This window comes from Antechinus flavipes, chromosome 2 (genome assembly GCF_016432865.1).
Source record: "Antechinus flavipes isolate AdamAnt ecotype Samford, QLD, Australia chromosome 2, AdamAnt_v2, whole genome shotgun sequence".
Taxonomy (NCBI): Eukaryota; Metazoa; Chordata; class Mammalia; order Dasyuromorphia; family Dasyuridae; genus Antechinus; species Antechinus flavipes.
This window is the reverse complement of record NC_067399.1, coordinates 347,177,745-347,202,520: the sequence shown is the minus strand read 5'-3', so window position 1 is coordinate 347,202,520 and position 24,776 is coordinate 347,177,745. Positions and strand designations below refer to the sequence as shown.

Genomic DNA, 24,776 nt, shown 5'->3' with positions numbered 1-24,776 from the left:
TAGCTCTAGAAAACAGAGTTTATTTTGGCACCCCAATTTGGGGATTCTAGAAAGCACAGTACAAAACATAATTCTTTTCTTAAAAAATACTTTTTTTGTTTTAAATACATAATGTTTTAAAGACATAAGTCCTCATTCTTTGCACACAGTATCTGTTGATGGATTTACTTCTAGAGTGGATAGTAACTTATTGGCACACAATAGGTTACTGCCCCAAACAGTGATTAAGGTTGAACATAAAGAATTACATAAATAAAGTTAATGGATAATAAGTACAAACATATTTATAAAAGCTATTTTTATTGTAACCGTAAACTGGAAACTGAGGGACCATTTATGGAGAATGGTATATTAATATATTGAAAGTTATATTATATTGTTACAAATAAGGAAATGGACAATTTCAGAAGAAACAGGGAAGATCTCGATAACTTAATTCAGAGTTAAGTGAACAGAACTAGAAGAAGAATTTATACAATGACAACATTATAAAGAAAATAACATTAAGGAATGAAGAATCAATCATGCCATTCTTGTCAGAAGTGATTGCCTTAAGGTGTAGATATGAGACATACATTTTTGAACATGACTAATGTGGAAATTTGTTTTGCAGGACTACATGTCTGCTATGAAAATTTTATTTAATTGTTTAATGAGAAATAGGTAGGTAATAAACTCAAGAGATTAACATTATAGAACATAAAAATGTGCTACCTTATTAACACTATCTAATTCCTGGGCTATTTCTAAGTATGTAAATTCTAATATATCTTTAAACTGGGTTCTTTTCTATTACTTTTTTTTTTTTTTTGCCTACTTCAAAATTTTTTCTTCATTTGAGTGATGAAAACTTTCTCAATTAGGTGCTACAAATTTTCATTATTGGCACCATCATAAACAGTTGTATTTTGGATGCTATTTCTAGATGATATGAGAATTTTCCCCTAGGTGGGATCAAATGTATTGTCTTTAAATCACAACAGCGATTAAAAAAAATAACTTAAACTTGCAACACAAAATGAGTCAAACAGCAACTCACTGCAATGATGATACAAATCAGTACTATGTATAGTAATAGTAATTGCAGGTTGTCAGATTAACATTTCAAAGTCAGATTTTCTCTTATCACTGTACATATTTCTACTGGACAATGTCAGGAATAAACATTGTCATGAATGGTATTTAGAGATGTTACCTGGTGGAAGGAATAATCAGAGACTCTGTCTTGGTAATCTTCCCACTTGGTGGAAGCTTCCCAATGAACACATCCAGTGTAGAGAGTTCAGTTTCCTGGCTGTCTTCTTGCTGACTGGCTTCTTGTGGAAGCAGATTCTGGCATGAGCAAAAATTATTCTTGAATATCATTAGTTACACTCATTATTTATATAGGTACACTAGATTCTTTCTCATCTCTTTTTATGTCTGTCATCCACCACCCATACCCCCTTTATAAATAACCTTTGGTTAGAGGGGCTTACATGAATTAAAATTTTTTCTCTCTACTTGTCCCTTAATTTAAAATCTATTGACTTAGGAAACTACGAATTATACAAATACCTAGTTTGGTTGAAGAAATGCTTTATCAAATACAGGGCAGAGGTTGCAATATCTGAAGAAATTAATTCAAAGCAGTGATCAATATACCTATCTGTACAAGAGGGACAATGTGAAAATCTCTACTACATCCACTAAAGAGTGTGCAGATGCACAGATTTCCAAATGCTCAAAGAAGTCAATATATAGAAGGAACTAAAGAAAAGCAATGTCTTAAGTGTCACATTATGCTTCAACAAAAGTACCCTCCTTTTAAAGTTTCATAATATTCATCAATTATCCCTGTTTAAATTGCTTTTTATAAAATGTGATTAAAATTCCCTTTGTAAAAGTGGATAGAACATTTATAGATTTAAAGAATATAATAAAGATAGTTTCAATTTGGCTTGATTTCTACATTGTTCTGTCTTTTCACTAGTTATTTTGCCTACTTGAAGGTACCCTCCCAATTCCCATTTATGTTGTTGTCTCCTATTAGAAAGTTCTTACTGACAGTAGGAACTGTCTTGTCTTTTTTCTGTCTCTTTTTCTCTGACCCTTTTCCTCTTTTTTTTTTCCTTCCCTTTCTCTAAACTAAGTCACCTATATTAACACAACTTTCCTGATCCTCCCAACTATTCTCTTAAGCTTTTAAACTTTTCTCATTTTAATTTGAATTATATTTGTTTGATGTTTCATCCCACTAAAGTATAAATTCCTTGAGGGCAGGGACTGTGTTCTTTATCTTTGTTTAATTAGCACCTTGTACCCACGTGTGTACAAGGAAAAATCTTGTTGAGACTGGAATAGTTACAAGTATTGAAATAAACCATAAATAAGTTATTACTGAAAAAAAAAAAAAGGATCAAGAAATCTTTGTCAAAATAGAACTTATTCCTGTAGAATCTCTTAAAATGTATGGAAGACGTTTTGAAACTATGGACATTCCTGTTAGCAAGGCCAGCTAACAATTCATTGAAGCATTGAAGGATTGTTTCAGAGATGAAATACTGGCAACTTATTGTGGAGCTATGGGCAGAAAAAAAGTAGTAAAATTACTGTCATACTGCCACCAAGAAAACCAATCAAAAAACTCAACAATTGAAATAATGTATTAGAATTTGATTGACTTAAGTCTGGAAGGAAAAAAATGGGCAGAAAAAATGTTTTCCATGAGAAACCAGGAAACTTGAACTGGTTTGACAGTGCAATTTACATGTCCCAACAGTTGTAACATTTTTGTTCACCTGTCCCACTATCTTTCCCTTCCCTTCTTTAATGGCTGCTTTTTTTTTTAAAGTTTGCCCTATCCCAAATTTGAATTCTTATTGCCAAACAAAAGTTCCTTCAATTTTATACTAATTAAATTAGTACTGCAGTATTCAATTAACTAAGCTTTTGCAAACTTTATCAATCTTGGACTTTTCTCATGTAAAAAAATTACTTCTTTATGCATATTCTTTCTTCAGTCATTTTCCTGTGTACTGCTTTGTGTTTATAGGAATTGTTTAGGATATTTCTATATTTGCTTAGTGTGAAACAATGATATAAAGCATAGCTGATTGCCTTTTATTGCTTGTACAATGCATGGAAGTCAACATAAATTGTAACAATTACAATATGGAGCCATAAATAAAGGGAATGGACAATAATATTAGGCAGTGACTTGAACACAGGCATAAGGACTAGATTTGTTATTTAATTTGTATGAGAAACACTGAGATGGGAAAATTCCTTCTACCAATGCAAGTCAGCACCTTCTTTTACAGTCTTAGGAAATTGCTAAGAACACTAAAAAATTAAGTTATTTGTCAAGAGTTAAACTAGTATGTTCCAGAGATGGGAGCTGAACTCATCTTCTCAGCTCCAAATCTACCAGTCTATCCAAAATACTATATAACCTTCACATGAAAATTTATTCACATTCGTAACTCCAACAAAATCAAAGTGCTAATGTTTTATGCAAAATTTATCATAATTAATGTTTTAGCCTTATCTCAATTTATTAATTCTCCTTTATGATCATTATGCCAGCTATAATAGACCAACTAGTTATTCTTTAATTTATTTTTTTCCGTCTAATCCAATAAATATTTTTCAAATATGTTATTTATTTAAAATGAAAAATAAGAAAAAATAGAAAAAGAAAAAGATTGTCATGTGTTCAGCAGTCAGTAATTATTAAGTGTCTTTGTACTATGCACTATGTTAAGTGTTGGAGATAAAATTAATAAAAATAAAGATAGCCCTTTCCTTCCAGAAACTTGCAATATAAAGGGGGAAGGTAATATATAAAAAGAGGCAAAAAAGTGGGGAATAGAAATCAGGAGATAGTACAGTAGAGGGACATCCTGTATACTAGAGCAACAGATGCAAAGAAGAATGAGATGAAATTCCAGTTTTTGCACTCTCTAAAGGAAGAAATTGGAAGGAGTTTGGTCCTGCATGCTTTAGTCCTCTGATCAGAGGGGAGAGGAAGCTAAGAAAGATGTTACCAGTTCAGGCTTGAGTTTAGTGGCATGGTGATGAGATTAAAAATGATGACTTTATTCTGGGAAAAGCATCTTGTTCTTTGCACTTGAAATCAATCAAAAAAAAAAAAAAAAAGCCCACTTTCTTTATATTTTTGTATATACTGTATTCCGAAACTGGAATGCATTTCTATGATAGGTTATAGTCAGGCTTGTATACATTACCTGGGTTTATTTAGACACTGTAATGTAGATAGGCTGTGGAAGAAGAAGGATTATAAAACACCTGGGAATCAAAGAATGCTCATGTATAATACCACATAAGCAGCTAGAACTTAAGTTTCTTTGTGTCATGCATAACCAAATGCTTTATATAAGTGACATGGTTCCAAGAACTGCAATTAGCATAGGAAAAAGCACACAGTAAGGAAGCCTAGCAGATTTTTCTGGAGGACTTAAAATATTTAGGAAAAAAAAAAAAAAGAATCCACTTGTTTGGTAGGAGAACTGTACAATTTAAGAGATGTAATATGTAGGAAAATTCAAGAAAACTGAATTTTTAAAAGTGACTGGGATACACATCTAGGTAACAATAGCATCAAAGAGGCAATGATATTCTAGTATCGTTAAGATTCTCAACTCTGAGCAGGGATATATTTATCATCACCTGACAGTATTATCTCTGAGAGGAAAAAAAGAGAGACCAAGGAAGACCTTGGTGCTTAACTGAGAAGAATCATCAATATTTATATTTGTTATGTATTTGACAACTCTATAAGAAAAGTAAATCTTTTTTGAGAACATTTTATATTACTCTGATAACTTAATTTAGAATAGCTAAACAGACATGCATCATATTGGTGCAGCTAAGAGATGGGTAAAAATGACTTCTGCTCCAAACAAAGAGAAATAAAGGGCAAGTATTTAACTCTCTGCTTATGGGATATTAGCTCATGGCACTCTATGGTTAAAGAACTATGGGATTATTTTTTAAAAGAACTCCATCAATGTGATGAAAGTGTTTAAAACACTTATCTTTTAAGTTTATGTTTATAACCCCACCTTTTAGGTGGGGTTCTCACCTCCTTGAGAAATCAAGGAGGTCATGACCACCCTATGTTCTAAAACAAAAGAAAGGGGGAGATGTTGGAATCTTTACAAACTGCTAACTAATTAGAGTTGATCTGATCTTACAAGAAGATGTTTTGGTCCAGAACCTGAAACAAGGTACTAAGTAGAACTAATTAGTACAATGCTTGTGTTTACACCTTTACTCATCGGAGTTCACAAGTATGCCAGATTCATTAAGTAAACTTTGTAACTTGGTGAATTCACACCTCCCTTAAAGCTCTTAGGGCCAGAGAGCACTATGGGAGAAAACCCATATGTTTATGTTTTTTATGTTTAAAACATAAAACACTTCAGAGTGTTTTGAGAAAAATAGAGAAGAAAAAGAAAAGGAAAGAAAATGCATATAGAGAGCCAGAAACAATAGGAGAGAGAAAAACAAATTTCTTAGCCCTCTGAATATGAGTTTATTTCACAATCTTAGAGGAAATTCAAACAGCTTCCATGAAATCTTTTAGATGACAGAGAAGTCAGAGCAGTCAATATGCAAAGAGCAAAAGGAAGCATTCCAACTTTCACTTCACACATTAACAAAAATCTAGAAAATATATCAGTCTGAATTCTTACTGGAAAAATCGAGAAGATACAGTGAGTCATTTTTCTAGCCCAAGGAAGCTTTGGGAGATAGAGAGAGAGAGATCTACAGACACTAGGAAGTGAAATATGGCCAGGAGGACATTTGAAGAAATCTAGGAAACAAGAAGGGAAAATTATGATGAAGAATATTTGGGCAAAGGACAAAGGAAGGAAAAATAAAAGTACTTTTGGCATTGGAAAGCTACTATAGGCCAATGTGTCATAAAGGAAAAATAGCAGGGAATTTGAGAAACAGATCACAAATCTAGCAAAGCATTCTATGTGATATGACGAACTTGAATTAACCCATCAGCTACTGAAGAGCTCTTTCTCTCTGAGAAATCCAGAGCAGCTAATAACTTTTATGACTTGCCTAGTAAAGGAATGTCACTTTCAAAAAGTGGTGGAACCAATAAGGGTAAATTCTGTTTTGGATATGATTCACCTTAAAAAAAAAAAAAAAACTGAATTGATTGATGGAATAGAAATCATGAAAAATCTGGGGGTAAGTGACCAATCAATCTTTTGTGCTTGATGAGAGGAAATCTAGGCAAAATCTGACATATATTTTTGGATCAAGAAATCTAATGAGAACTAGAAAAATTGATTTCATTCATCCTAGAACTGCACAAAAAGCTAGCCAGAAATATGTGCATAATACAGAGTAGGTTGCTGGCAAATCCAGTAGTAGTACAGATAAAAGAGCTGTGTCCCAGAAAATAGAGGCTAGAAATATGTGAACTGCAAGCCTGTGTCTAGAGATAGCAAGAGCTGAGAGAGCCCAAGAAAGACCCAGTTCTATGATGGAGACTTTTGAAACCCCAAGGAGCAGCAATGGCCAGAATGGTCAACTCAGACTAGTGGCTCAGTGACATTCAGGTGTTCCGACTAAAAGAACTTGTCCTAAAATGCCATAGAAGATATGATTCTCTGAACCTCATTGATTTAAAAAGGCCTAGTCCTGAGAGACAGAAGTCATGCAAGAACGAAGGGAATTCTCTATTCCCTCTATTCAAGACCAGGTCATGTCAATCCTAGCACAAACCCAATTAAGAAACTAAAGCTGGAGAATTAAACCAAAGAATACATTGACAGGAAAACAAACAAATACAGAGAATGATTCTGTAACAATTATAATTATTGACTCAATGGGAAAAATAGAATTTCTGCAAGGACTATATGAATACTCAGAAGAAATGAAGAGAAATATGTGGAAAACAAATGAAAGAGAAATAGTTAAGAATCACTAAGCTACCAGAAAACTATGATTAATGTTTTTAATATCTGGAACAAAATTTCAAAAAATCATAAATGACTATGTAGACCTATTAGGAAGAAAGGGCAATAAGTTTCTAGTCAGACAACGAAAAAGATATAGGGCTAGATTGTTTATCTAATCTTCATGACATCCCAAATTATTCTAAAACAGAAATTATGCACAAGATTATTTAATTTCAGCTATCTCTACAGTCTACAACACCAACGACCTAAACGAAGTAAAAATTTGATGAACTAATTCTTAAGCTTAAACGTAAATCAATACCTCCATCTTTATGATGCACCATAATTGGTCACAAAAGGTGACTCTTAAGCTTGCAACAGAACTGAACTCTTCACTATAACCTCCCAGTGTTGCAGAGAGAATTACTAAGAGCATTAATGCTCTAAGATGTAACAAAGAACAGCCAAGGAATTAAAAAATAGAGGGAACTGGGGCAGGATATGTGTGTGAGGCTGCATTAGACTAGTAAGCCTTAAAGAAAAAGTCCAATTCTATTCCCTTAGACACTAGAAGCCAAGACCTAATTTGATAAACTGCCATCAAGGGAGAGGGACTCAGAATGTGATAAACAAGGGAAAATACGAAGGAAAAAAAATGAAATTGCTAAAGATTTCAGGAGGAAGAAAATTATGTTTCTCAAATAACTCATTACAACAGAATTACAAGAAGGGTAAACAAATGCAGCAACCAAGGACAACAATAGCAAAATAACAACAGAGAAATCATTAAGAAATTTCTTCTTGAAGGAATTCATGAAGAAAAAGAAAAAAGCCAAATTAAAACAGAAATTTGGGAAAAAAGGTCAAAATATCACAGACCAAACCTCATTAACAACTTGCCAACAGGTGAATCAATATTTTTTGTGGTATTAAATTACAAAATAGAGGGAAATACAAAGAGAGAAAGAGGATAAAGGAGAAATGTGATATATTCATGAAGGAAAAAAAATTCATGAATTATTATTAAGTCATGAAGAAATAAAGACAATGAGTAAAAAGCAAAAGAAAGGACTGAAAAAAGAGTTACCACCAATGAATATTTCAATAAGAGAAGAAAGATATTTCATAAAGGAATGTGTGGAATTTATAATGAACATTATCTGAAGGGATTTGGTACTTAGAAAGATCATTCATCCTGCCTCAGATGAAGAGGAATAAGAGCTCCCGGGGCAACTGATACCCAGAAAAGTTGGTAGATCTAGATCCAGGGGGAAAATTTCTAGGTAAATGGGAACAAATAATCAAGGGAGAGCAAAGATTCCTACCTTGAACGCTTATTATCATCTGCAATTAATATGTAGAAGAGAAAAAAACAGAAAGCAGGAATGGCATCACTTTAAAACAGATTAAATTACAGTAAGAGAGAAGAAATGGGAGAAAACCTAATTTGAAAAGAAAAAACAACATGAGAGAGAAATGGAGAAAAACAGAATTTTTAACTTTTAAGCGTGACTGGACAATACTATCCAATCACATGAAAAAGAGTGGTGGCTGGATAAAAAGAGCTAAAATTCCACCATTTGATTACAAGAAACACACTTCTGAAAAGACACTCACAGGATAAAAATGAGACACTTTGAAAAACTATTATACATCAAATGATTCCACAAAAGCAGGAACTGCAATCATGTTATCAGATAAAGCAAGAGGAAACAGTCTAAAAAAGGATAAACAAGAAAACTATATTATGCTGAAAAGAACCATAGATAATAAAACAATATTAATACTAAACTTATACTTTAACAAGATACTCAAATAGGGAATATAGAGATTTGGATCAAACTAAATGAGAAACTAGAACCAAAAGAATTATGGTATCTTCTAAAAGAAATTTCTAAAAAACATACTTATTGCCCAGCACTACGTGAAGTTTTTACAAAAACTGACCATATATTAGGGAGTAGAGAAATTGGAAACAAATGTAAAAAGATGTTGATTTTAAGCATATGTTATATAGACCATAATGCAATAAAAGTAGTAACCAATTCAGGAAGGAAAAAAACAGATCCAAATAGAGATTTAACAATGAAATCCTAAAGAATGAGGGGATCAAAGAACAAATTATAAAAACAACTAATAGTTACATGAAAAACTTATAATTTAATTGTAAACTTCTGAGATGCAGGTAGAACAGTCACTGGGGAAAAAAAATCATATTCCCTACAAATGTATATTAGCAAAATAGAAAAAGAGATAATTAATGAATATGCATTTAAAAAATTTAGAAAGCCAAAAAATGGACAATCCTAAAATAAGAGATATTTAAAATTATAGGAGAAAGAGACAAACTAAAAACACTCTTCCCAAATGAAAAATATATCTAAAGGTTCTTTGTAATGATTTTTAAAATTGATAAATCTTCAGCCAGTTTAATTAAAAAAAAACAAATCAAATCAACACAAATTAAAATCACATCAAAACAAAGGAAATAAAAATAATTTCAAAATCTATTATATATTCTTATTTACATGCTAATAAAACCAAGATTACAAAAAGGAGGAATACCTTTAAAAATATGTAAGATTTAAACTGACTGAAATCAAATGGCAATCTCAGGAAAGGCAAAGAGAAAAAACTTTAAAGAAATTATCAGACAAAAACTGTTTCTAACAGATTCACTGGAGAATTCTCTCATACTTTTAAAGAACAATTAATTCCAATATTACACAAATCATTTTTTCCCTTCTTTTATTAAAGCTTTTGATTTGCAAACCATGTGCATGGGTAATTTTTCCAACACTAATCCTTGCAAAACTTTTTGTTCCAAATTTTCCTCTCCTTCTCACCACCCTCCCTTTAGTCGGCAGATAGACCAATACATGTTAAATATGTTATAATACATGTTAAATCCAATAAATCATTTTCAAAAATTGAGAAAGAAAACACCCTATTAGAATCCTTTAAAGAAACAAATACAATTTTAACATTTAAACCAGGCAACGATAAAACTGAGTTCAACTATAAACCAATATTCTTAATGCATACTGATTGAAAAATTTTTAATAAAACCTCACCAAACAGATTATGGTGATTTATCCAAGAAACCACTCATTATGATCAAGTTGGAATCATATCAAGGATGCCAAGATGGGTCAAACAATCAACAGAATTTAATCATCTTAAAAGCATTTTAAAATACATCTAAAACCACATGATAATCTCAATAGGTGAGGAAAACAAGAATCATTTATGCTAAAACCCTTATAAATTATAAACATAAAGGTATCACTTTTTAACATTATAAAAAATATTTGTCTAAAACCTAAGGTCAATAATTCAATAGGGGTACACCAGAACTTTTCCCAGCAAACATGTAAGTAAAGATACCCATCCTCCACAGTATTATTTCATATGATTCCAAAAATGCTAAGAGCAGTATTAAGACAAGAAAAAAAAAATACATAAATAAATATAGGTAAAGAGAGAGTAAAACTATCCCTATTTGCTGACAATATGATGGTTTGCATAAAAGAAATGCAATTGTTTTTTGAGGATTTTGTAGCCATCAATTTAGGTGAAGCTATATGCCATTAGTACCTTTATTGATTCTCTAGGCATTTTGATGTAAAATCTGAGTTTGATTGGTATGGCACTGAATAAATACATTAATTTAGGTAGTACTGTCATTTTATTATATTATATGAGCATTGATATTTTTCCAATTGATTAGATCTGACTTTATTAGTGTGGAAAGTGTTTTGTATTTGTGTTCATATAGTTCCTGATTTTGCCTTGGCAGGTATACTCTCAAATATTTTATATTATTGATACTTATTTTAAATGGAATTTCTCTTTGTATCTCATTGTTGGACTTTGAAAAAGTCCATTTTTTGAAAAATGGTAATATATAAAAACGCTGATGATTTATGTGGATTTATTTTGTATCCTGCAATTTAGCTAAAGTTGTGAATTATTTCTAGCAGATTTTTAGTTAATTCTCTAGGGTTCTCTTATACCATCATAACATCTGCAAAGAATGATAATTTAGTTTCCTCATTACCTATTCTAATTCCTTTAATCTCTTTTTCTTCTATTGCCAAAGCTAACATTTTTAATACAATATTGAATAGTAATGGTGATAATAGGTAGACTTGTTTCATTCTTGATATTGGGAATGGTTCTAGTTTGTCCTTATTACATATGATGCTTGCTGATGGTGTTAAATAGATGCTACTGATCATTTTAAGGAAAACTCCATTTATTCCTCTACTCTTTACTGTTTTTAATAGGAATGGGTGTTGGATTTTATCAAATGCTTTTTCTGCATCTACTAAGATAATCATATCATTTTTGTTGGTTTGGTTATTGATATAGTCAATTATGCTAATAATTTTCCTAATATTAAACCAGCCCTGAATTCTTGGTATAAATTCTACTTGGTCATAGTGTATTATCCTGGGCATAATTCTTTTCTGTAATCTTTTATTTAAGATTTTTGCATCAATATTCATTAGGGAAATTGGTCTATAATTTTCTTTCTCTGTTTTCACCCTATCTGCTTTAAGTATCAGAACCATGTCTGTGTCATAAATTGGTAGAATTTACATATAAATCTATCTAGCCTTGGAGATTTTTTCTTAGGGAGTTGATTAATAGCTTGTTGTATTTCTTTTTCTAAAATGGGATTATTTAAGTAACTTATTTCCTCTTCTATTAATCTGGGCAATTTATTATATTTTTATAAGTATTTCTCCATTTCACTTAGATTATCAAATTTATTGATATATAGTTGGGCAAAATGACTCCTAATGACTGCTCTATTTTCCTCTTCATTGGTGGAAAGTTTTCCCTTTTAATTTTTGAGACTAACATTTCATTTTCTTCTTCTAATCAAATTAACTAAAGGTTTACCTATTTAGTTGTTTTTTTTTCTTCCACAAAACCAACTCTTACTTTTATTTATTAATTCAATAGTTTTCTTATTTCCAATTTTATTAATCTTCCCTTTTCAGAATTTCAAATTTGGTCTTAAATTTAAAAAAAAAAATTTTCCCTAGCTTTTTTAGTTGCAAATCTGTGGTATACTTTTCCTTAAAATATAATGGTTCTCTCTGGGAGCAGGTTTCTCGGAGAGGTTTTCTGGGGGCAGCCTTAGTTTCAGTTCAGAGTAATAATTACTCCAAATACAGCCAGCTGATAAAATCCAAATGTTTATTTTCTCCTGTTTCTGAATCTTCTTCCTGGGGCCCGGTTAGCTTTCTTAGAGGCCTATCTCTCCTTGGTTCCAAGAGCTCTTGCCCCTAATCTTTTGCCTCTGCCAGCTTCGGCTTCTATTCTTCCAAATGTCTCCAACCAGCTCCAAGGTGAAAGTTGGAATGACTCTGTCTTGCTTCCGAGAGAGTGCTTCTGTGTCTGTTCCAGAGTGCCTCTGTGTCTGTCCCAGAATGGTCTCTGGTCCTACGAGCTTCTTGCTTATATGAGCTCTCTAAAGGTGTGAACACAAGCATTGTTTCTATCAGTTCCACTTAGTAAACTTGTTTCAAGTTCTGGCCCATAACATCTCCTTGTAAGATCAGATCAATCATACTGAACTATGCTAAATTGATAATTATTGTCTCTATCAACTCTAATGAGTTAACACTTTGTAAGAATTCCAACATCTCCTGCTTTCTTTTGATTTTAGAACATAAGGTGGTCATGACCTCCCTGACTTCTCAAGGAGGTGAGAACCCCGCCAAAAAAAGGTGATCACACCTTCCCTGACTGCTCAAAAAAGAAGTGAAAACACCATCTCAGGAAGGGAGATGAAAACACCAAAGGAAATGGGAAATCAAATAAGATTAGCAGGTTTCTGAAGGGGCTCATTTGAAACAGGTATACATAAATCCATCAATATGGGAGGCATTACACATAATTACATAAGCACATTGCAATATAACACAAGCTAGTAGTAATGTAACAATGAATCAACATGAGAATTTATACATGTCCATAAGTCCTAGAAATAGTACAAAAGGAATTAGTTCATGTGCCAGGAATCCAATAATTCCTGTAAGCTTTGAAGTACTGCAATAGTCTCAAACAATTTTTCATCTCAAGGACCTGTATTCTCCCCAAATGTAAGCTCTTCCTGTCATGTGATTATTTTTAGGCTAATTGATCACATCAGAGTCCTGACTTTCTAAGACTCTCTGGGTATAACTTCAGCTGTCATCATGCCCCACCTATCTTTTGATTGATACCTTGGAGCTGGGCTCCACCTCTTATTTCTCTGGGTTAATCTACATTCAGAGGCCCAGTGAAAGCCTCAGTTACATTTTGGACATGGGATTTGGGGTTTTATTCTCTCACCCTGTCCTCTCACTCTATGTCCATATCTGCACTGAGCTCTAAGATGTCCTATTTTTCTATACTGAAAGCATCTACGAGTTTCTCTAGAAGTCCCTTGCCAAGAGGGACCCTGAATTCCCATATTCATCATAGTTTGGGTATAATAAGCATTTGTGCCCACTGTGGCACAGCGTCTTATGATTGCCTCTAAAGGAGCATCTTTGTCTAGTCCCCATATAATTCTTTTGTAAACTACACTGGCATTTTCCTTAGCCAGATGTCTGGTCATTATTTCTGTGGCAGCATTATCTCCAATGGTTCTTATGACAGCTGTTTGCAAACGTCCAACAAAATCAGCAAAAAGTTCATTGGGACCTTGCTCTAGTTTTGTGAAAGCTTTACCTCTATCTTTCTGTCCAGGGAGAGAACTCCAAGCTTTTATTGCAGCCTTAGAAATTTGCTCATACACTGTTATGGGATAATAAATCTGTTCTGAATTCTCTCCATACTGACCTTCACCAGCTAATTGGTCAAAAGTGATTTGTCCAACAGCTTCTGTTTGCCTGTTGGGTTGGGCTTGAATCCTACATAATTCATGAAACTCCAAAAACCACAACAAATTTTGTCAGGTTTCAAACATGTTCTTGCTATGGATTTCCAATCATTCGCGGTTAAGATTTCATAAAACAAATTATCTAGTAACAGCTTAACATAAGAGGATGTAGCCCCATAAAGAGTGCAACCCTTTTTCAAATCTTTAATATTTTCCAAATTAAAAGGAGTGTATTTTCTCTTTTTGACCTGAAGAGTCAAGCTTTTCAATCACAGGATATGGATTTATAAAATCAGATATAACTTCTCCTTCATTTTTAGCCTTAATTAATGCCTTTTCTAATCTTGTTATATTCTGCTTCACAGGAGATGCTGATTGTGTTTTTGCCTCTCTCCCTCCCCCTTCGTCCTCCATCCATGAAGGGTTAATTGAGGGGGGAGGGTCATGAGATGTGGAATGATCAAATTTCTCCTGCTATGAAGTATCACACTCAGAATTGTACTTAACTCCATTCTTATCTAATTCTTCCTGCTTTTCACCTAGTTTAGTTGGCACTTCCCCTTCTTGCTCTTTCTTCTTTTTCCTTATTTTAACACTTATAAAATTTCCTAAAGCCAGTTGTATTAAATTATATGTATTAAGTATGTCTTTGAAAATTGCATTTTTATTGCAGAATTGACAAAAATACTCTCCTAATTTCCACTCCATTGAGTTTGGATCAGATCTGTAGTATTCACCCAGTTGCTCTCCTATTAATTTCCACTCGTCTAGATCCAATTCTTTTTCCATAGAGAACCAAGGACATATGTGCTTTACAGTTTCTAAAAGTTCAGTGATCCGCTCCAAAATTATAATCTCACCCTGGCTTTCCATAACCTTGACAATGCTCTATAAACATTTTCCTTGAACAGAAACAGAAGGCTGTTTCTAAACATCTGTCCCATCTTAGCTAAAATTCTACTTTAACTTTTTTAGCAAAATTTCTTTGTTGTACTCACCCTAATTTCTGGGTTGAGGAGACTTTTCCACTGGATTCAGGATCAGAGGTTTTTCCAGTGAGATCAGGATTGGAGGCTTTTCCACTGAAATCCACTGAGGGGCCTGTCAGTCCCATGTTCAGAGCGCCAAAATGTGGTGTTCTCTTCTTTAAAATATAATGGTTCTCTCAGGGAACAGGTTTCATAGGGAGATTTTCTGGAGGCAGCCTTAGTTTCAGTTCAGAATAATAATCACTCCAAATACAGCCAGCTAATAAAATCCAAATGTTTATTTTCTCCTGTTTCTGAATCTTCTTCCTGGGGCCCGGTTAGCTTTCTTAGAGGCTTATCTCTCTTTGGTTCCAAGAGCTCTTGCCCCTAATCTTTTGCCTCTGCCAGCTTTGGATTCTCTTCTTCCAAATGTCTCCAGCCAGCACCAAGGTGAAAGTTGGAATGGCTCTGTCTTGCCTCTGAGAGAGGGCTTCTGGCTTTCAATCTCCTAGGGTGCTCCTGTGTCTGTCCCAGAGTACCTCTGTGTTTGTCCCAGAGGGCTTCTGTGTATGTCCCAGAGTGCCTCTGTGTCTGCCCCAGAGTGCCCTTTAGCCCTGGGAGCTTCTTGCTTATATGTGCTCTCTAAAGGTGTGAACACAAGCATTGTTTCTATCTGTTCCACTTAGTACCTTGTTTCAAGTTCTGGCCCATAACATCTCCTTGTAAGATCAGATCAATCATACTGAACCATGCTAAATTAGATAATTATTGTCTCTATCAACTCTAAATGAGTTAATACTTTGTAAGGATTCCAACACAAACCCAATTCATTGATCTTCTCTTTATATTTTGCAAGTGGGAAATAAAATTTCCCCTAATAACTGCTCTGGCTGCATCCCACAAATTTTGATATGTTTTCTCTTTGGTATGTCATTCTCTTGGATGAAATTATTGTGTTCCATCCGCTCATTCTTTAGGATTAGATTGTTTAGTTTCCAATTAATTTTTGATCTATTTTCCCCTGGCCTTATATTGGATGTAATTTTTATTGCCTCATGACCTGAGAAAAATGCATTTACTTTTTCTGCCTTTCTGCATTTATGCTCTAATATAAGGTTAATTTTTGTATAGGTTCCATGTACTGGCAAGAAAAAAAGTATATTTCTGTCTCTATTCAATTTTCTTTCTTTCTTTCTTTTTTTTTTTTGCTGAGGTAATTGGGGTTAAGTGTGACTTGCCCAAGGTCATACAGCCAGGAAGTGTTAAGTGTCTGAGAGATCAGATTTGAACTCAGGTCCTCCTGACTTCAGGGCTGGTGCTCTATCCACTGTGCCACCTAGCTGCCTCTCAATTTTCTCTAAATATCTATTACCCCTTTTTTAGGATTTTATTTACCTCCTATACTTCTTTCTGATTTATTTTGTGGTTTGATTTATCTAGCTCTGAGAGAGCAACATTGCAATCCTCCACTAGTATAGTTTTGCTGTCTAATTCTTCTTGCAGCTCTCAATTTCTCCTCTAGGAATCTAGCTGTTATACCACTTGATGCATATTTGTTTAATATTGATATTACTTCATTGTCTATGGTACCTTTAAGTAAGTTATAGTTTCCTATCTCTTTAATTAGATCTATTTTTGCTTTTACTTGATCTGAAATCAGGATTGCTACTTATGCTTTATTATTATTTTTTTAAATCTCAGCTGAAGCATAATAGATTTTGCTTTAGCCTTTTACCTTTATTCTAAATGTATCACTTAGCTTTAAATGAGTTTCTTGTAAACAACAAATTGTAGGATTCTGGGTTTTAATCCCATCTGCTATCGACTTCCATTTTATGGGAGAGTTCATCCCCATTCACATTCACAGATAAAATTACTAACTCTGTATTTCCTGGTGTCTTGTTTATCCCCCGTTATATTTTTCTCTTCCCTTTCTCCCTTTCCTACCTCCCAAGTATTTTGTAACTGTTCTCTCCCACCCTCAAACAGTCCTCCCCTTTTGCAGCCCCTCCTCCTTTCATATACCTTTCCCCTTCTATCAGCCTCATCCCTCCTTTTTCTCTTTTCCCTCCTATTTTTCTATAGGTTGAGACAAGCTTCTCTGTAAAGCTAAATGTGTCTGATATTCTTTCTGAGTCAAATCAGAGGAGAGTAAGATTCACACAATGTTCTTTTGTAAAGGGCTGAAACTATGAAAAGGTGTACTTGCATCAGACAATCTAGCACTTAAGGCTAATTATCTATTTGATGTGAGACAATGACTTTATTAGCATATGTTTGGATAAAAGGCTCTTTTCACTGTTTGATGCTTACTCAATGTTTGATCTTAAGATAATTGTAGGCAAGGATTAGAGGGTGGGGTGAGAGAAGCTAGACTTCACTTGGTGGGCAGGAAAGGAGGAGAAAGGTGGAGAGTCTGGACTCCAGAATTGAGAAGAAATCTTTGGCAAAACTCCTGGCAGTTTGCCTGCTTCTTTCACTCTTTCCCCTAAAGTCCAAGGACTTTTACTTGTCCTGGCTCTGGCTGATCCTGAGACCTCTAGGGAGCTAGCTTGGACTCAACATTCTTCTTCCTCCCCTCTTTCCCTCAGTTGCAATAGATCTTTTTTGTCTCCTCATGAGATGTAATTTATCCCATTTTAACTACATTTTTCCTCTTCTTCCAGTAGAATAACTCTTCCTCCTCTAGTTTCTTCTTAAAATCGTTAAAAAAAAAAAATCAAATTATCTTTGTACCCTCTTAGTATATCCATAAGAGAGAAACAGATCTCAAGAGTTAAACATATCATCTTCCCATATAGGGATATAAGCTTTTTAACTTTTAAAAGAAAGTTATTTTTTTTTTCTTTCCTTTTTACCTTTTTTATGCTTCTGCTGAGTTCGATATTTGAATATCAAATTTTCTATTCAGTGCTGGTCTTTTAATCAGAAATAGATGAAATTCACCTGTTTCTTTGAATGTCCATCTTTTCCCCTGAAAGATAATGCTCAATTTTACTAGATAGTTGATTCTTGGCTGCAATTCAATTTCTTTTGCCTTTCAGAATATCAGATTCCAAGCCCTTCAATCTTTGAAAGTAGAAGTTGATAGGTCCTGAGTAATCCTAATTGTGGCTCCTCAATATTTTAATTGTTTCCTTCTGGCTGCTTGCAATATTTTCTCCTTGATTTGATAATTCTGGAATTTAGCTACGATGTTCCTTGGAGTTTTCATTTTAGGGTCTCTTTTAGGAGGTGATTGATGAATTCTTTCAACCCTCTGGTCCAAGGACATCTGGTCAGTTTTCTTTGATGATTTCCTGAAAGATGATGTTTACGCTTTTTTTTTTTTTCATTATGGTTGTCAGGAAGTCCAATAATTCTTAGATAGTCTTTTCTAGATTTATTTTCCAGGTCAATTTTTCCAATGATGTATTTTACATTTTCTTCTACTATTTCATTTTTTTTTTCCTTTTGGTTTTGTTTAATTAATTCCTTAAGTGTCATTGAGAAATTCACTTACATTTGTTCAATTCTAATTTTTAGTGATTTATTTTCTTTAGTTAGCTTTTTTACTTCCTTTTGCATTTGTCCAATTGAGATGTTTTGTTCATTGCATTTTTTTCATTTCACAAATTCTGTTTTTCAACGAATTGGTTTCTTTTTCATATCTATTTTGCAAGAAGTTATATGCTTTTTCCATTTCATCAAATGTATTTTACAAGGAGTTATTTGCCTTTTCCATTTCATCAAATCTATTTTTAAAGGCGTTTTCTTCAGATAATTTCTGGTTTACCTTTTCCATAACTTCTTGCAAAAATCTCATTTCCTTTCCCCATTTTTCTTCTAACTCTCTTTTAAGATCCTTTTTGAATTCTTAGAAAGCCTTGTGAAATGAGGACCAACTCATATCACCTTTTGGGGCTTCATGGGGAGCTGATTTGCCTTCAAGATTCTCAGGATATAAAATCTGTTTTCTTTCTTCATAAAAGTTATCTATGGTCTGAGTTCTTTTTGCTTAATTTTTTTTTTTTTTAAAGGTTGAGATCTGCTCTTAAGGCAAGGGGGCGATAGCCGCTTTAGTTTGCCTTGGGGCCAGTAGTGCTGTCTGACTTCAAATGCTGGGTAGGCATGGCCATGTCCCACATCCTTCTGGGTTTCAAGGGCTCATAGTTTGCCTTTTGTATTTGCTCTGGGTGTTTTACAGCTAATCTGCTGATTCATTGGCTTATAACCAGGACAGAGTAGCCTTATAGCCTTGCAATAGATTCCTCAGTGTGCAGATGCTACAATGTCCTGGCTTCCCTTCCCAGGTCCTTGCCCCAGGCTCCCTGCACTGTGGTCTAGGTGTGGCAGCCTCTCCCACTGCCCAAATAAAAGAGACCTTTAATGAACTTCTTCCACAGTTATCTTCTGGATAATTGTTTTACTCCAAATATTTGTGGGTTCTGTCACTCCAAAACCAGTTCAGAGGCTTAATCTGCTATTGATTTGAGGTAAGCTCAGAGAAAGTCGGATAGAAATTTGCCTACTCTCAGATATTTTGGCTCCGCTTCCCCCCCAAAGTTTTTTTAATGCTATATGAACATAAGGGATACTTTCAGAATCTGATAAAATACTAACAAAATCCAGTGAGGGGGAGGAACCTAGACTAGAAAAGGAAATGATAAAAATAAGTAAGAATGAAGGAAGAAGAGCACTTCCAGATTTTAAACTATATTAGAAAGCAGCAATCACCAAAACCATCTAGTATTGTCTAAAACAAAGAGAAGTAATAGATCAATGAACAAGGGAGAATCAGAAATAATGGAAATCAATAGTGTCTAAGAAAGCAGAAAACAGCAATATTAATATATCATATATATTATGCTGTTGGAATCTTTACAAATTGTTAAGTCATTAGAGTTGATAGAGACAATAATTATCTAATTTAGCATGGTGTTCAGTATGATTGATCTGAACCTACAAGGAGATGTTATGGGCCAGAAGAAACAAGGTATTAAGTGGAACTGAGAAACAATGCTTGTGTTCACACCTTTACTCATTGGAGTTCATAAGTATGGGAGATTCACAAAGTTAACTTTATAACTCTCTTAAGGCCAGAGAGCACTCTGGGAGGAAACTCATATCCCACTCTCTTATCCCACAATCCCACTCTTGAAGAAGGAGCGTAAATACAGCTTCAAGGAGCCAGTTGAGTGAGTTCACTTTGGAATATTGCCAGGAGTCGGAGAGGAGCACTCTGGGAGGAAGCCCACAAGCCCACTCTCGGAGATGGAGTCAGATTCATTCCAACTTTTACTTTGGTGCTGGCTGGAGGCTGAAGAAAGCAGAGGCAAAGGATAACTGCAAGAGCTCTTGGAACCAAGCAGAAAGATAGTCCTCCAAGAAAAACTAACTGGGCTATTTTGGAAGGAGAAAATAAACGTTTGCATTTTAATCAGCTGGCTATATTTTGAAGTGATTATTGCTTTCAACTGAAACTAAGGCTGCCTCCAGAAAACCTCCCCAAGAAACCTGCTCCCAGAGAGAACCATTATATTTTAAAGAAGAAAAATACCACATTATATCATTTAAGAAATATGTAATGTGTATGATAGATAACATTATTTTTTCCTAGTATTATATCATATAACTAAGTATGTTACTTTAATATATCATGCTCCACTATGATACATGATACATTATATATGCTATGCTATTTATATTATACATTAATATAAGCTTTAATCCAATTAATAATCAATGTGATGAATACAAAGAAATATGGAAAAGTTTATCTAAAACTGTGAAGTCAACAGAGCCACAAAAAATAATACACATAATAATTACAACAGTTTAAATGGAAAGAACTCCCTCCCCTTCCTCAAAACCTAAAGTAGATGTTAGAAAATATAAAGAACAAGCATGACTTTAAATAAGAGATATGAGAAGACACTCCCAGTGCACATCTTTGCAGAGATGGAGATCTACATGTATTGCACACTATAAATATTTTCTCTTTCTTTTACGATATCCATTTCTTTTTCATTTTTTATTTATGAAAATGCTATTTTTTAAATACAGATTGCTTCTCTGGGAGGGGGAAGAGAGAAAACTGCGGGAAACTAATGTAAAAAACAAAGAAGGCAATAATATTTATTTTAAAAAAAAAAAAAAGAACCAAAAGACAAGATAAAAGTATCAATCAATAATTCCTTTAAAAAGGGGGGATAGGAGGAGTGCCAGAAAAGTCACACCCAAAATGCAGAGTTCCCACATCAAAGAAAACAACAAATATCCAGAAAGCAGTTTAAGTACCACTTTATGTAAGGATCACACAATCCCTGGCAAATTTTATTCTAAATGAGAGGAAATCTTGAAATACGATATTCCAAATGGTGAAAGAAACTAAGAATAACTTACATTGTAAAGGTAAATATCATACTATTGATGAGGTCTTCAGTGTTAGGGGTGGTTAGCAGAGAAATTGATAAAAATTAATCCCTCAGGCAGGCAGGGAGAAGGCACTAAGAGAGATCAGTCTGGGGAGGTCATCTGGTCTGAAATTCAAACTTCTAAGACCCACCCTTTGGAGAGGTCCCAATAGTTTCATATTACCATGCTATGTCAGAAATCCCAGGTTAAATTTTTTCTATAAAATCTACTTATGGACCATCCCATGGCTGCTGCCCTTCTTTGGGTTAACTGTCTCATGGTGTCTTTCTCCTTACTCCTTTCCTCATGCCTTCTTTCCTAAGTCCACTATGCTTTTCAACCCCACTTCTCCTCCCTACAGCTAACTAAACCTTTTTGGGTACTAAGGCCCTTTCAGGATTTAGCCTGCCAGCTAAGGGCATGTCCCAACTTTATGGGATGCTGAAGGAATATTCCCTATTTCTGAGTAAGTTCACTCTGTCCTTTAGCTGACTTCTCAAAGAATGTTATCTGCATGCATTGGCTGCTTATCTAAGTTTCAGGAACTAGCCTCTCCTGGAACTCAAGGACAGTACTTGGAAGAAATGGCTAATCTCCCATGTATGTCATTTATTAATTACAACCCTGTGGCCCCTCATGGTTATCTCCTTGATGAGCTAACACATCTGTATTTTCATGGCCAAAAGCCAAGAAAATGGGCTGAAGCCCAAAACCCCTGGCCCATCCATATCCCAAATCCTTGGCTCAAAGCCTTCTTTGTCTGAAACCCCATAAAGCCCTTGCTCTGAAACAGCTCATTGGAATCTCACCCATGGAGAGGACACTCTATCTAGGACCCTCCCATTCAGGACTCTAGGCTGCATTTCCGGGATTCACCAGCCACAGAGGATCAGAGTTGGTGCTCTCCTGAATTGGTGATGTTTTCTCTCTCTTTTTCGTCTATTCTGATTATTGTATTAATAATTATAGTGTGCCTAGTTATTAATCTTATACGCTGGTTTTGTTATTGCAAAAGGTCTATTCTCTGCTGTTTTTAGATATTATTAAAGTTTTTTTATATTTGGCTTCTGAAACATAAGTCATTTGTGATAGCTAGTTCAAACTTTAAAATCTTACAACAGATGCTCCCTTATTACTGGGTAATTTTGCATTCTACTAAAGAACTTGTCTTTCATATGCTCTCCCACTCTATTCCAGATTTACAATTCCTGGTATCTAGTGTGTCCCTTCATCTTGTCTTATATAAACTCTTCCCTAAATAAATCTACTTTTTGCCAAAGAGAAGGACCACTGTGAATTCTTCACATGATCAAACTACAACTTTTGTTGCCTATCATCATCTGATATCTACATAACCCATATCATTTTGGTGCTCAAACCACATCACTATGGGAAGGGGGGGGGGGGCTGGAGTGGAGAAGAGATTTTTAATGGAATAGAAGACTTTAAAGCATTTTTGTTGAAAATACCGGAGCTGAGAAGGAATGTTAAAATACAAATATAAGATTCAAAAAAAAACTTACAAAGTTGAGAAGCTGTGTGATGATGCAGATGAAGAAGAATTAAGTGGCTTTTCAGAACTACACTATATCCAAAAGGTAATGAAAAAAGATAAATAAAATAAGAATTGGGAATAGTTTGGTTGTGTTCTGGAGATTTTAAGAAGAAAAGGGGAAGGAAGAGTAAAAGGACTATTCAAGTATGGAAAGGAAGAAGAAGGCATTATAACTTTCTATTTCTTAAAAAAGAATATATGGGAAGTATATACTAACAGAGGAAGGGGTAAAGGAAAAGAACATCAATTGAATGTCACTTATCTGAACAGATAATGGAGGATTGACCAGACAAAAACTGTTTTGTGTAGAAATACATTACATTAAACAGGGAAACAAATTGGGATGTAGCTGAGAGAGGATTAGGAGAGAAGATAATAGCAGGAAGGGAACAGCTAGCAAGTAAAACAAATTTCCTGTCCCTGAAATGGGGACTGAAAAAAAAAAAGAAAAAAGAATAACTAGAGTCTTGGGAAATACCCATTAATTGGAAAATGGCTGAATAAGTTGTGATTATATAAATTTAATATAATATAGCCCTTTAAAAAAGAACAAGAGACAATTTAAGAAAATTCAATTTCTAGAACATTATAAAGAAAACAATTTTGAAAAACCTGAGAACTATCATCAGTGCAATGAGCACCTGTACTTCCAGACCACCTATAACAGAACATGTTACTTGTCTCCAGATAGAATACTGATAGCCTTAAAGTGTAAAAAGAAACATACAGTTTTGAATATAACCATTATGTGGATTTATTTTGCTTAACTATATTTATTTGTTATGAGGGTTTTTCTTCTTTTTTAATTGGGGTATTCTCTGCCTCATTTCTTACCTACCTTTAATCACTGATTAGGTAATTTCTCAAACTGAGACCCTTTAAAGACCTTAACTTAAAAAAGCCAAGGTCTCCCATTGCATCCAGGGTTATCTCTAATGTTCTGAATTACATGTTGCCACTGGACCCAGATTGTTTCAGAGGAGAAAGTGAGGCTGGAGACTTTGTATAGCCCTCGCTCATTTAATCCATCTCATTTGCTGATGGCATGGCATATCTCCCTGATGTCATGATTCTCTTTGAGAACAAAGGACAAATAACAAAAACAACAACAAAACAACATTTAGGGGATATGTTTGGTTAGATTAGAAGGTTAATAAGAAAGATGACTCCTAAAAAGAGAGGATCACTGAAAAAAAAATTTAAAGCACAAAAAAAAAACAGAAGCACTTTCAAAAGGAAGCAGGAATAAGTATGACAGTTTTTAAAGTAATATATGGAAACATATATACTTTTCCAAAAAAGCAAGTGGTATGAAGATTCAGTTTGATATACAATTCTGTTTTTGTGCTATATGTAGGGAAGTGCTCTCTTTTGGTTCTTTAAGTGCAGAATTTTTTAAAAAATTAAATGAACTATTATGATTAAAAACAAAGAGTAATGATGAGATTGGATAATGGCAACTCATATCCTGATGAAAGCAGGGAAAGAAGAGTCTTTAAACTATAAATGATTGAGATTAACTTTAATTCTTAGGAAAATTCTAGAATATATTTCTGAAGAAATGGTTGTGGAATGTCTAGAAAGGGGAGTAGCAATTACAAAGAGCAAGAAGGGCTGAAGCCATATTATAAGAATAGGCTATGATACTTCTGATGGGATTATTAAATAGAAGGGAATGAAAAGGATATAGATTTTTTTCCATAAGTAAAATAAAATATTTAATATAATTTTTATAAAGGATATGAAGAGATAAGGATTAGACAATCATATAATCAGAAAAATTCAAAATTGGATGAATGGCAAGGCTCAACAAATTCTTAATGATTCACTGTCTTTGTGGAAAAGGTCCACAGCAGAGTATCTCAGAAATCTGTTCTTTGCTCTGTTAAACTTAATATGTATAAATAAACGTGAATAAAGGTGTAGCTATCATGCTATCATCAAATTTTTAGATAATACAAAGCTGAAAGGGATAACTTATGAAGTAAATGATGGCGTTGGGATCTTAAAAAAGTCTTTATAGGCTAGAACACAGAGCTGCATTT

General features: G+C 34.0%; 1 protein-coding gene across 7 annotated transcripts in view; it reads right to left on the bottom strand.

Annotated features, from left to right (window-relative positions):
* The window catches only part of PACS2 (phosphofurin acidic cluster sorting protein 2), a 424,977-nt gene that overhangs the window by 143,132 nt on the left and 257,069 nt on the right, over nt 1-24,776 (bottom strand). For all 7 annotated transcript variants that reach the window (XM_051977991.1, XM_051977987.1, XM_051977988.1 and 4 more), the window contains exon 12: nt 1,196-1,332. In XM_051977991.1, the coding sequence (XP_051833951.1) occupies nt 1,196-1,332 (137 nt within the window). The remainder of the gene's footprint in view (nt 1-1,195; nt 1,333-24,776) is intronic.